At 40.2% G+C, this 11,745-nt stretch overlaps 1 protein-coding gene across 1 annotated transcript in view; it reads right to left on the bottom strand.

The window, feature by feature from the left end:
* Positions 1–5,537: 5,537 nt before the first annotated feature.
* The window catches only part of PEX7 (peroxisomal biogenesis factor 7), a 75,418-nt gene continuing 69,210 nt past the window's right edge, over positions 5,538–11,745 (bottom strand). Inside the window, exon 10 of the mRNA XM_019550188.1 lies at positions 5,538–7,667. Coding sequence (XP_019405733.1) covers positions 7,599–7,667 — 69 coding nt within the window. The 3' untranslated portion in view covers positions 5,538–7,598. The remainder of the gene's footprint in view (positions 7,668–11,745) is intronic.

An 11,745-nucleotide genomic window follows, 5' to 3' on the forward strand; every position in this document is an offset into this window, starting at 1 on the left:
GAGAGAGACAGAAAACAGAAATGGAGAACGTGGGGTTCTATATCAGTCTGTATGTCATTGCCACGGCTCACTTATTTGTTATGTGGGCTTCATCCTGAAGGGACTATCAATTATTATATGCCCATATAATATGTAACAATACAGAGTAAGGGATTTACTTCCACAGCACTTAAAAAGATAGACACAGACCTTCCATATGATTTGGCAATTCCAGCAGAAAAAGAAAGTGCCTGTCATTTCTGATGAGTTCAAAGGCTGAAGTACCTTGCTAGCCAAAAGTAAAAACGTTAAAAAGAAAGCAAAAAAACCCCCAACCTATTACTCTTCTTCAATTTGAGAATTTTAAGCTATACTTGCATGACAAGACTTTTTCTGGAGGGGGTATGTACTTATTAAAGATACAGTTTAGTATTTAGTTATTACCATTAGAGGTTATACTACCATGCTAAAAGTTTTAAATGAAAGAAGAAACAAGCAATAGTAAGCCCTGTCAAACCTCAATATGTATTCCTACAAATCTGTGTGTATTAGATCACATCATGGGTGATCAGTAGAACACAGGGGCACAAGTCTCTAACACTAAACCAAAAATACTAGGTTAGAAATATAGGCTCTTGCCTCCAATGGAAGCTGTATAACTGAAGAAGCTGCATCACATTTCACCTTTGAATCACAGCTGTGTGGAGTAGACCAGAAGTGAAGCAGATGCAAGGCAAGATTTAGGACACAAGAATATAAAACCAGGGGTCTATTAAGGTCTCTGTGTGGGTGTTACATATTCATATTTGAGGAGTAAGAAATCATTGCAATAAATTAAATAATAGAATCACTGCACTCATACAATTGAAGTACCTTACATGAGGGAAAACATACTGTTCTTGAAACAAGAGATAAAGACATTTATATTTTCAATGGGTGTGTGAGCATGGAAGAACAATAAGACCATGAGGAAATCAAACCATATTTAATCTGCTCTCTACTTCCATAAAATCTGAGTTTAATGCAAGTCAAATGACATTTTAGTACTGGTGACTTTGCTTCCACTAAATCCATCCAAGTGAAAATCCTATTATTATTTCTGCTAATGACATACAGCCTTTTTTTTTCTTTGGAGGTATTTCTACCTCCATCCTGTTTCTTCCTCACTTGGCATATCTCCATGTTCATTAATGTGCCTTAATTATGGCACTACTGCGAATTAGCACAGGTAAATGCTTTTTATGTGATGTTTAATACCCATTGTACTAAAAATCCTGCACATTAGCACAGATGAATACTTTTTTGAGATGCTTAATGCCCAATGGACTAATCTAATGAGCATTAGCACATTAGCATGGTTTTTGCCAGCTGCACTAATGCGCAGTAGAATTAGTCCAATAGGCATTGTCTCATGTAGACATGCCCACTAGATGTTGAATTGTCTATAAATTGTTGCCTTTTATCTTATCTACTATGCACAGTTTTATCTTTGTTACCCTCCCCTACAATCTTGCCACTATATTCCACCTCCCCTTTGTCAACTTCAACACTTGACAGGTCTCACATGAACAGGGCTCACAATGACTTCATTGGGCAGGTCCCCATCTGCAGGGGTGTGCAGTTCTTGGTGCCACAAGCCACACTCAGGGAATGTGAAAACGAGTGCAAATTTGCAGTGTGGTGGCAAATTTTGCTACTGGGAAATTCCAGTAGCAAAAAGAACTCTTGGGGAAAAAAGCGGCGCAGAACATGTGTCACAAGCACGTGCCGGAAAAAAACGGAGCACTGGCTGTTCAGACCAACACCCTGGCTACTGACCAGGCTCCATGATGCCAGATCTTCACCCCTGCTGCGCCAGAACACCGGGTAATACTGCTGAGGCCAGAACAAGTGCTGGCCTCAGCATCTCCTATCCCTACCCTGGACAATTTGCTGTGTGCCAAAATATGCATGCAGGGGCACGCACTGGGACACAAAAAAGCAGGACAAATTTGTCTCACTGCTATTTGTGCCTCTACAAGCACATACCCCTGCATGTGGGGACCCACCCATTAGGACAAAGATTTCACCAGCTGAGCTTAAAAGCACATCTCTTCTGGTCATTTCCTTGCTCTTTCTTCTTCTTCATATTTTTCTTTTTCCGTGTCCTATGCATGCTATTCTGTTTTCTCACATTTATTTCAGTTTTCTCCTTCCTTTTCTATATTACCTCATCATGGCTCCCTAACTAATTTTTCCCACCTTCTACATTTCTCCTTACTCCCCTTCTTCACTCTTCTTGGCTGTTTGCTCTCTACTTTTTCACCTCTTTTTTGCCCTGCAGGCCACTGTGTCTGCTATTTTTTTAAGTATCATTTAAATAACTTATGCTTTTATTTTCCAAGGGCCCTATGGATTAAAAGTAATCCAAATATTAACACACAATACATTTATAAAGGACTGTTTCTCCATTTTGACACTCTACATATACTTACCTGCTAAATGCACTTCCTTCCAAAAAACATAGGACAAAAAGGCTCAACTGGATCTCTATCATTTTCTATGATTCTACAATACAGACCCTGTAGAACTGTAGCAAAATCAAGGGTGGGGAAAGAGTGCAGACTAAAACCTGAGCTGTTTTCCTTTTATAGCAAGGGCAATCCAAGTCAAAGGATCAGTGGACGTGTCTACATGTGCAGGGGATGGCACAGTTGTTACTGTGCAGTCATTTAATACTTGCTTAGCAAGTACTTAAGCAAGTTCCAATTGACTAAGCAGTCATATGTGTTACTGCATAGTCCCAATGCTGCACGGGTTTTTTCCCCATGTTAGTACACAGTAGCGTCGGTGTCAGTTTGTGCCAGCTGACATTACATCACCATAGCAATGAGCTACAGAGATGTAGCTCATCGCTTCAGTGATGTAGCGTCTCGTGTAGATGCTCCCAATGCAGCTGTGCTATAATACTGCCACAGAATTATATAGTTCTATTGTAGTACTGTGGCAGTACTATAATAAGAGGGCAACGTGCTTGAACAGACCCAAATATGAAGAGAACACAACATTAACATCCTGGAATTCATGCAGAAACTTACTAGAATCAGTGCAGGCCCAGAAGACTGGGGTAATGTGGTCTGGCCATGAAACTTTACTAAGGAACCAGGCCAAGGCATTGTGTGTTAGCTTCAGTGTCTTTCTAGTGGTTTCAAGATGTAGACCAGTGGTTCCCAATTTCTGACAAATTGCACACCACCTATTTAAAATGATACAACCGCAAGTACCACCAGCAAATTTTTGTCGTATAAAGTAATTATAATAAATCTGACTTGGATTGCCCTTGCTATAAAAGGAAAACAGCTCAGGTTTTAGTCTGCACTCTTTCCCCACCCTTGATTTTGCTACAGTTCTACAGGGTCTGTATCGTAGAATCATAGAAAATGATAGAATCGGAACTGAGCCTTTTTGTCCTATGTTTTTTGGAAGGAAGTGCATTTGGGTGGTTCGCCCCAATGGCGGGACCGGGTGCCACCGCCTCAAAACTTCTAGGAAACGTCCGTGGAGATTTTCAGGGACACATTTTTTGGACCTCAAATGCCCGTCTTCGGTTCCAGGAGGTTGGTCAGAGAAACCTCCAGGGTAGAACCGGGCCGCTCCAGGCATACCACAGATTGGGAACCACTGATGTAGACCAACACAAAGTACAAACCAAGCTTGAGGTGACTAAAACAGACTGGGTCTTAGAGCTTTTTGTCCTAGGCTATTTAGGAGGAAGTGCATTTAGCTGGTAAGTGTCAGGATGGAGAAGCAGTCCTTTATAAATATATTGTCCATTAATATTTGGGATATGCACGTAGCCCACAGAGCCTTTGGTTAATAAAAGTGTAAGTTCTCACCAAGTGCAGATGGGAAAAAAGAGAGCAGGCTGCTACAACCTCAGGCATATATGAGTTTGCTCATTCTTAAAACACCTAAACCTGTTTGCCTCTGCTACAAAGAACTGTTGTACTCTGTCATGTATGTCAACATGAGATGAGGCCACCTGATACCTCAGTAAGGGAGGGGAATAAGAGAAAAGGGTGAGAAACCTACCATGAAAACTCAGTCCCAGGCTGAGTCTGCAATACACTCACTGCCTCTCAGGGTCCAACTTTACTGCAAAAGTGCCTCAAGTTGTCTCTCATGTTACCCCCAATTGTAGTTCTCCACCTTCCCTCCTCCCACACACAAAATTCTCTGCCAAGTGCAGTGGTGTTTTCATCAAGTCTGAGGGCCCAGAGAAGAGTATGGTCTAAAACTTCAGTGGGCACAATTTGTTAGCTGCCAATATGACCATGCAGATGAATGCAGATCAGTGCCTGTATACTCTGAAAGGACAAACAAGATCTCCCACAACTCAGGGAAGAGTCGTAGAATGGTGCATGGTAAATGTGCCCCTGGAGCCTTAGTACCAAAAAAAAAAAAAAGAGCACAGCACCAGTGCAGATACAGAAATTTGAGCTGTATTTCAAAATGTAGCTGTTGCAACTCAAACTAGACCAACTAAAGAGAATTAGAGTGTAGATAACTTGTGTTAATTCTGCAGTGAAGATATATACTCATACTATTCAGATGTGGTTCCTTGGGGCTAGAGATCATACTGGGCGCTTAGTTCAGTTGCTAGCAGTCAGGATGGCGATTGTGGCTCTAGTTTTAGCACAGCTCAGACTAATGATGTGGTCTGCAGTCTCCCTCAAACTAAAGTCAACTAACCCACGAGTACCCACCAGTTTAACCAGATCCTACACACAATGAATGAACTGAGAGAAAAATCAAATGAACATAACCAGAGTGGAGTGGAATGTTAGGAAAAGTTCATTGTGACAAATTATTAACCTGACCATCAATCTGTATTTTAATGAAAAAGGCAGAGAAGCCTTTCTAAAAAAATTAAAACAAACTCAGCTTTGGTAGTCATAGAATCGTAAAACCATCTTACAGCTAGGAATGAAATTTCATTTTTATTGCATCTTCTTTATTGCAGGGACATGCTAGAGCTGACGGCCTGCTTTTAACGGAGGTAAAATGCTGAGAATACTTCCACTCTTGGCATGCTCTTGTAACAAGTTGATGTTTTAGAAGAGATTAAAATAGCCCTCATCAAAATACAAAGTTAATGGTGCATACAATTAGAAAAAAAGTCACACTTAAAGTAAGATGGTTGCCAAAAACAGGGAGAAAAGTATGTGTCCACCATTCAAAAGACTCAAATCTTCACAATGAATATTATAAGGTAACCCCAAGGAACTTTTTCTGCATTTATCTCTCTGACCATGGCTGCTAAGAGTACAAGTATAACAGCTTTTTGACAATACTTAGTTTATTATTTACAGCACCGTGCAGTTATTTAATATTGCGGCAAAAACAGAATAAATACAGTTTTTTATTTAAAAATCAAAAATAAATTTCTTTAGCTAAATAAAAGCCTATGAATTCTCAAAAAATCTTCTAAAAGAAAGAATGTAAAAGGGTATTGGATTAAATTTTTGAGACATTTGTAGTTAAAGGCTTGTGCAGAAAAATGAAGAATTAGAAGCTAGTTCTGTGAATCTTGAAAGCAATTTTATTTCATATGTAACAAACGTACCCTGAGAATTAATAATTAGCTATAATTACTGCCAAAGAAACATTTTTCACAACACAGCAAAATGTTTATAACAGCATACCTTCTCATTTAGAGATTATAAGGTAAATTTAAAAGCCACAGCATTTATTTATTGCACTGAGCTTCTGGGTTCTCACATTTTTCAAAAGACTAAAATCTGGATTCAGCAGCTCTCAACATTGCAGTTAGTGCACAAGGGGGGAAGGGAGACAGTTAAGAAGAAAAAGTTTAAATCCATTTTGCTTTGCATGGGCATTAGGTACAGTGTATTTTTCATCTTCATGACAAACATCCAGATAATATGAAATTGTTCTTATCCTCTTACTAACTCTTAACTTCTTATAGGATTCGAATTGACATACTGTAAGTGCATATATTCTTAGTAAGTACCCCATGTACTTCATACACATGTACAAAAACTTCATGAACCCCATACAGTCTTGCTGCTTATATGCCAAGTAGTAAAGTAAGATGAAAGGAAGGAACTTCTAATGCTAGAGTTAATCTATTTTAATGCCTAAGATTGGGTTTAATGAGCCATGGTATTATAGCTTTATAGTTGTGTCATTTCTTTGCACGCAAAAAGGAAGTGTCACACATTTGCAAATCTGCAATAGTCCATCATAAAACAAAATACATTTTTTTTTAAACTTGTAGGCCTTTGCACACAGGGACAGGCCACCTGATCTAGGAAAAAATATAATCGTACCAAATCCAAAGAAGTTGGCTGTGTAAGAGGATTTCATCTTTCATCCTGCCTTCTAATCATTGCTCAGATACTTTCACATGGTTGTCCAGAACCCCCTGGCTCCTCCTTCCAAAATAGTCCCCTTTACTTCTCCCAGCAGTCCACCATTCTCTGCAGTCCATGAAGTCATCTGAACCTTCCTTCCCTACATCTTCAAATGGTCCAGTCGATCTGGCAGCCTCTGGTGTCAGGCCATCACATGATACATATCTCACCAGTTCTGGCATATGCTACCAAAGACCATGCACTGTTTAAGTTCAGTAGCAGTCAGGGCTTTGCAAAGAGACCACTGGAAATACCCCTGTGAAAGGGTCCTTCATGGAAAAGGAAGAGAAAGTGGGATGCAGAAGTTAAGAGAAAAATCTAGGGAGGTACAGATTGAGGAGATTTACAGGGCAGGTAAAGATGTACAAGATAATAATTTGTATATCAAAGTGGAGCTTCAATGAAGTTTGAAAAAGTTTTTTAAGAAAAGGGAACTCTTCTAAGAATTTCCACCTGCAAGCTTTTTTCCTGTATTTCACATTTTCTAGAACAGAGTTCTCTTTTGGCATCTAGAGTTTTATCTGTAAAGATAAAAGGGAAGGAAAAAAAATGGAAATAATCTTGTCTGCCATCATGAAACAGTGAACACAAAGGTCAAAGGAAGCAGCTTGCTATAACGTATGACATTTACTGTCTATCAACAGGATCCATCATATAGCATGAGACTATAATGCAACGTGAGTTTATAGCAAAATGTATCAATATCAAATCAACTGAGTGATGCAAGCCTCAGGTTGATGCCACAGCAATTTCCAGTTAAAACCCCCAACCTTAAAAAACAAAAACAGTGCCAGTATCTCAAAATACCTTACCATTTAATTTCTCTGTAAGATTGAGGAATTTTGGTTCTCATCTTCAGTGATAACACAAATACCCATTAAACTCTACAAAGCAAATGTAGGAATAGTTCTGCCCTAAGCAACCCAGCAAAATGTCTGTTTCTGCCAGTCTTTGATAACCCACACAGATAGTGAACATTTGGCTGCACCAAGAACTGCCTGGACAGTAAAACCAGGCATAAAGATCTCCAAATCCTGCATTGCAAACGTCTTTGGATTTAAAACAGCTTCAGTTAAAAACAGACATTGTACTGAAAAAAAACACAAGGGCAAAAGATCAACACATCTGGTGTGAGGTGAGGTCTGGGGAGCAGAAGAAGGTTCCTTCCCAGTCAGTCATCCTTCACCGAGAGAAGTGCATTCTCTATACAGGAACTGTCAGACACAGCGGGCTATAGATCTTCACTGTTTCATCCCAAGCACAGTCTGCCACCTACAAAGCAAAGGGCAAGCAGTTTACTTCCAGGAAAAACAGTTTTGACAAATCTAGAAGAATTACAGAGATATAATGTAAAGCAGGGGTGTCAGAGAGGCTCTAGGCTGTATGTTTATCTGGCCTGTCACACCACCAGCAGGCCCTTGAAAGCTTGGGGGCATAGGCTGCTGCAGAATGGGGGCCATTTGATCCTACTGGCCATTGCCATCAGCAGCAAGCTTGGCTTTCCTCTGCAACTGCCCCAAACTCTCATCGAGCCTCTGCCCCCGGCTGCTGCTGGATCCTTCCTCCTACTTCTGGACCCCTGCCCCCAGACCACTGCTACCTCCAGATGTGCCATCACTGAAACCCTCTTCATCTCTGGAATGCCACCACTGCAGTTTGTCCCAATTCCCTGGGCTAGATTTGGCCCACAAGAAGCCTTGTGGTCCACATCTGGCCTGGGGCTCAAGGTGAGTCTGACATCCCCGACTTAAAGGAAAATCACACCCGGTATTTAGGTTCATCTTGATAGCCCAGTTTATAATTTGTCAGGAACAAAACCATCATAAATTTCAGCAATTCTGGTGTTAGTTACCTTGGGTGAAATGCACAGGAGTTACAAGATTTTATTTTTCTTACTTGTTATATAATGTCCACAGTGAGAAGAAAAACTCTCATGTGCTTATTTCAAACAGGCTGACCCAAAAGGGTGATTTCTCATAAGGAAGTGGCATATTCTATCTAAAGGAGTCATCTGGCTCCCATTCCAGTATAACCTCATAAATCCAGCATCCTTGGGACCTAGCACCTGCCAGAAATGTGAATGTTCCTGATTTTTTAAACAGTGTGTGGCCGCAGCTCCGGGACCGGCCACTGCTGCTCTCTGCCTCCCCCTAGCACCCCCTCCCAGACGTGGAGGGGGAAGCTTGCACGTGGCGGCCGCTGCTGCCATCCACCACCCCGTGCCGCCACTCTGCATGCGGCCAGTGCTATGGGACCAGCTGCCGCTACTCCCCGATCCGGTATATTTTTAAAAAGTGCTGGATTTTTGAGAATTCTGGAATTTTGAAAACCAGATTTATGAGGTTATACTGTACTATGATATCTACTGATATCCATACTAAACTTACTGGCAAGGAAGTACTATTATGTCTATTTTTCAGATGGAGAATTCACACATTGTAAAACTAAAGTGATTTGTTCTCGATCACAAAGGAAGCCTGTGGCAGAACAGAAAATTGCAGTCGTGTTTCTTATAGACCAAGCTAGAACTCTAACCATTACAATGTCCTTCCTTACAAAGAAAGTTGACAGCATGGCCCTGGCTACTACTGAACTCAAATGCTGCGTGCTTCTGAGTAATGTCTCTCAGAGATAGAAGATCTGCACCAAGCAATGATCAGGCTTCATTAGTCTGACAGGAATGTGCTGCCACCTGGACTGACCTTAAAAACAAAGCAGCAGAATCTCTAGATTACTCAGAATTTTTTCTAGCCCACAGACCCCAAAATACTCATTTGGTGCAGGTTTTCCCACAACAGAACAATTCTACAGCACTAGATCATAATCAATACAAACACAGTCAGACAAATAATAAACTTTAATAATCAGACCACAATATGCTTTAGATTTGTAATACAGTTAAGATTTTCTAACAAGGGCAAAGAATTAACCTATGTTGACAACTGCATAAACCAAATGATGTATAGTTTGTAACTAATAGTCTAGTTACAAAGTAGTGGTGGAGGAAAAGACTGAATCAAAAGGAAAAGAGATCTGAGAGAAAAAACTGACAAAAAAAAAATCAGTGCGAATATATCATGGGAAAACTATTTTGAAGGTAGGGATCTCAATGAGAGTAGCAACAGACCCTACAAAAGAAGTATAATTTTGCTACAAAGGTGATTTCTGATCTAATCTAAAACTAGAATGAACAGCCGCACACTAAACATCTGGAAAACTAACTTCATTATCTGATACAAACTTTAGTTATCTCATTCCACGTTTACTGCATTGTACTACTGTTCATTTGAGTTGTTTTCTTAGTTAGTTGAATCTGCTTATTTAGTTATTTGAAGTGCTTATCATCTTCATCTGAACAGAACAGCACAAAAAATCTCCTGACATTATGTTACTCTGCTCAATAACATAATAGAGCTTTGTGAGAAATAATATTTTGCTGCATTGCAGTTCCTCCAAAATTTTATTTAAAAAAAACCTGAGTTTGACTTTAAAAGGTACATTGCAACTGGCCTTGGTATTTTTATTCTTACCATGGGCATCGGTATCCTATAAGCAAAGCTCTCAAATTTTAAAAGGAAATACGACAAGAAATAACTTCTATGAAATCCCATGGAAATTCCCACCTATGGTCAATTTAATTAACATTACAAATCAGTCTGAGCAAATATAGTTACAGAATAAATTAATCTAGTAAAGGTAACAAATACAACCCATATAAAAGGGAGTTCAACTAGAAGCAATTGTGAGAATTTAGCCTAATTAATTGATTTTCTAATGGTTTATAAAAGACATAAACATTAAAGAAAAGGAAAATAAACCTGGAGAAAATAATAATCGTGGGTTGTCTCTTCCTGTGCAGTAGGAAGTTTATATGAAAGGCTAATAATGGAAAGGATGATGAACAAATTCATACAGCAAGCAGCAACAAGTAAACACAGTTAACCATGACGCAATTGCAAAGAACAGCATCAGAAATAAGGTGGCATTGTGCCAGACTAAAATTGGGTTTGGCCAACAGAAAGAAGAAAGGAGCCCACTGGTTACAAATTTACATCACATACTTGAACTACAATACAGCACCAACAAAGGGAGGAGCCCTGGTGTAGTTAGGGTATAAACTGCCACAGCTGATTCACTTCATTGGGCAAAATGCACAACAGGAACCCTATGCAAGATAACAGGTGACATGTTCCCTTTGCTCCTATATCCCTTGCTCCCCATGCCTTCTTGTTGTCCCAAGTGGGGCAGCACAGAGGCACAGGATGGCACAAGACCCACAGAATCCCCCATGTCCTGTGCCTCCACAACAAGTTCTGCATGGCCCTGTGCCTCTACACTGGGACCAGCACCAGGACCCATGCTGACACGTGCTTCAGATGGAGACATGGGTTGGCCTGATTCCCAGCTACCCAGGGAATCCCTTTGCTTTGCCTTTGAGTTACTATACATTATTTTATGGCAGCACACAGGTGATGAAAGGTGACATTTGTTTCTACCTTTAGTGATGAAACAAGCAGCATTAACTTATGGCCAGGCCATGGAATAAAGAGGACCAACGGACAAACTTATATAGTGGTAAAGTCTGTCCCTCCTTCACATAACCCAACAGGCTCCAGTTTTGTTCATTATGTACTTACTTGCATATGCCAGCAACAATTGTTGGGTTTTGGCTTCTCAACCAGATTTTCAGGTTTTGTGCTTTGGTTTCCACAAAAATAAAAGCAGAAAACAGGTCATACTACTACATTTTTCACTTTGATTTGGGGTTTTTTTTTCTGTGATCTGTGGTGCATTATAGTATTTTTTCCAACAGAGGGACACTTAGGATATTGAATGCATCCAAATATTCTGAAGATGCTCTGCAGTGTTTACTCTCACCTAAGACAAGGGAAGAAATAGGCATCTGCCCTAATAACACATTTTATGGTTCATTTCTTACATCAGCTTAGCACACAGGACTCCCAGTAGTTGGGAACTGGGATTCCACTGCACTAGGTGCTGGACATAGACGGGGTACAAAGACAGTCACACCTCCACAGAGCTTGCTGTCTTGATTAACAAAAAGGTATAACAAGTGGATGAAACAAATGGGTGGATGGCAGGAAGGGGGAGAGTGGAACAGTAACAAGAGCATGTTTTCACACAGACTTTGGGTACATTCTATCCATTAGTAGCTGGAACATCTGGCAGCTTCTCTTCAGTGAAGTTATCAAACTCAGTGCTAAATTCTACCCTCTGGTAGGTAAAAAAAATGGCTTCAATGTATGTAGGTGCATACTATACCTCAGTCTCAAGAATTGTTTTCAGCATTGGAATGGGAGACAGTGGGTACAGAGTGGATCACTTGTAC

Source organism: Crocodylus porosus, unplaced genomic scaffold (genome assembly GCF_001723895.1).
Source record: "Crocodylus porosus isolate Cpor-Errol unplaced genomic scaffold, CroPor_comp1, whole genome shotgun sequence".
Lineage (NCBI taxonomy): Eukaryota > Metazoa > Chordata > Crocodylia > Crocodylidae > Crocodylus > Crocodylus porosus.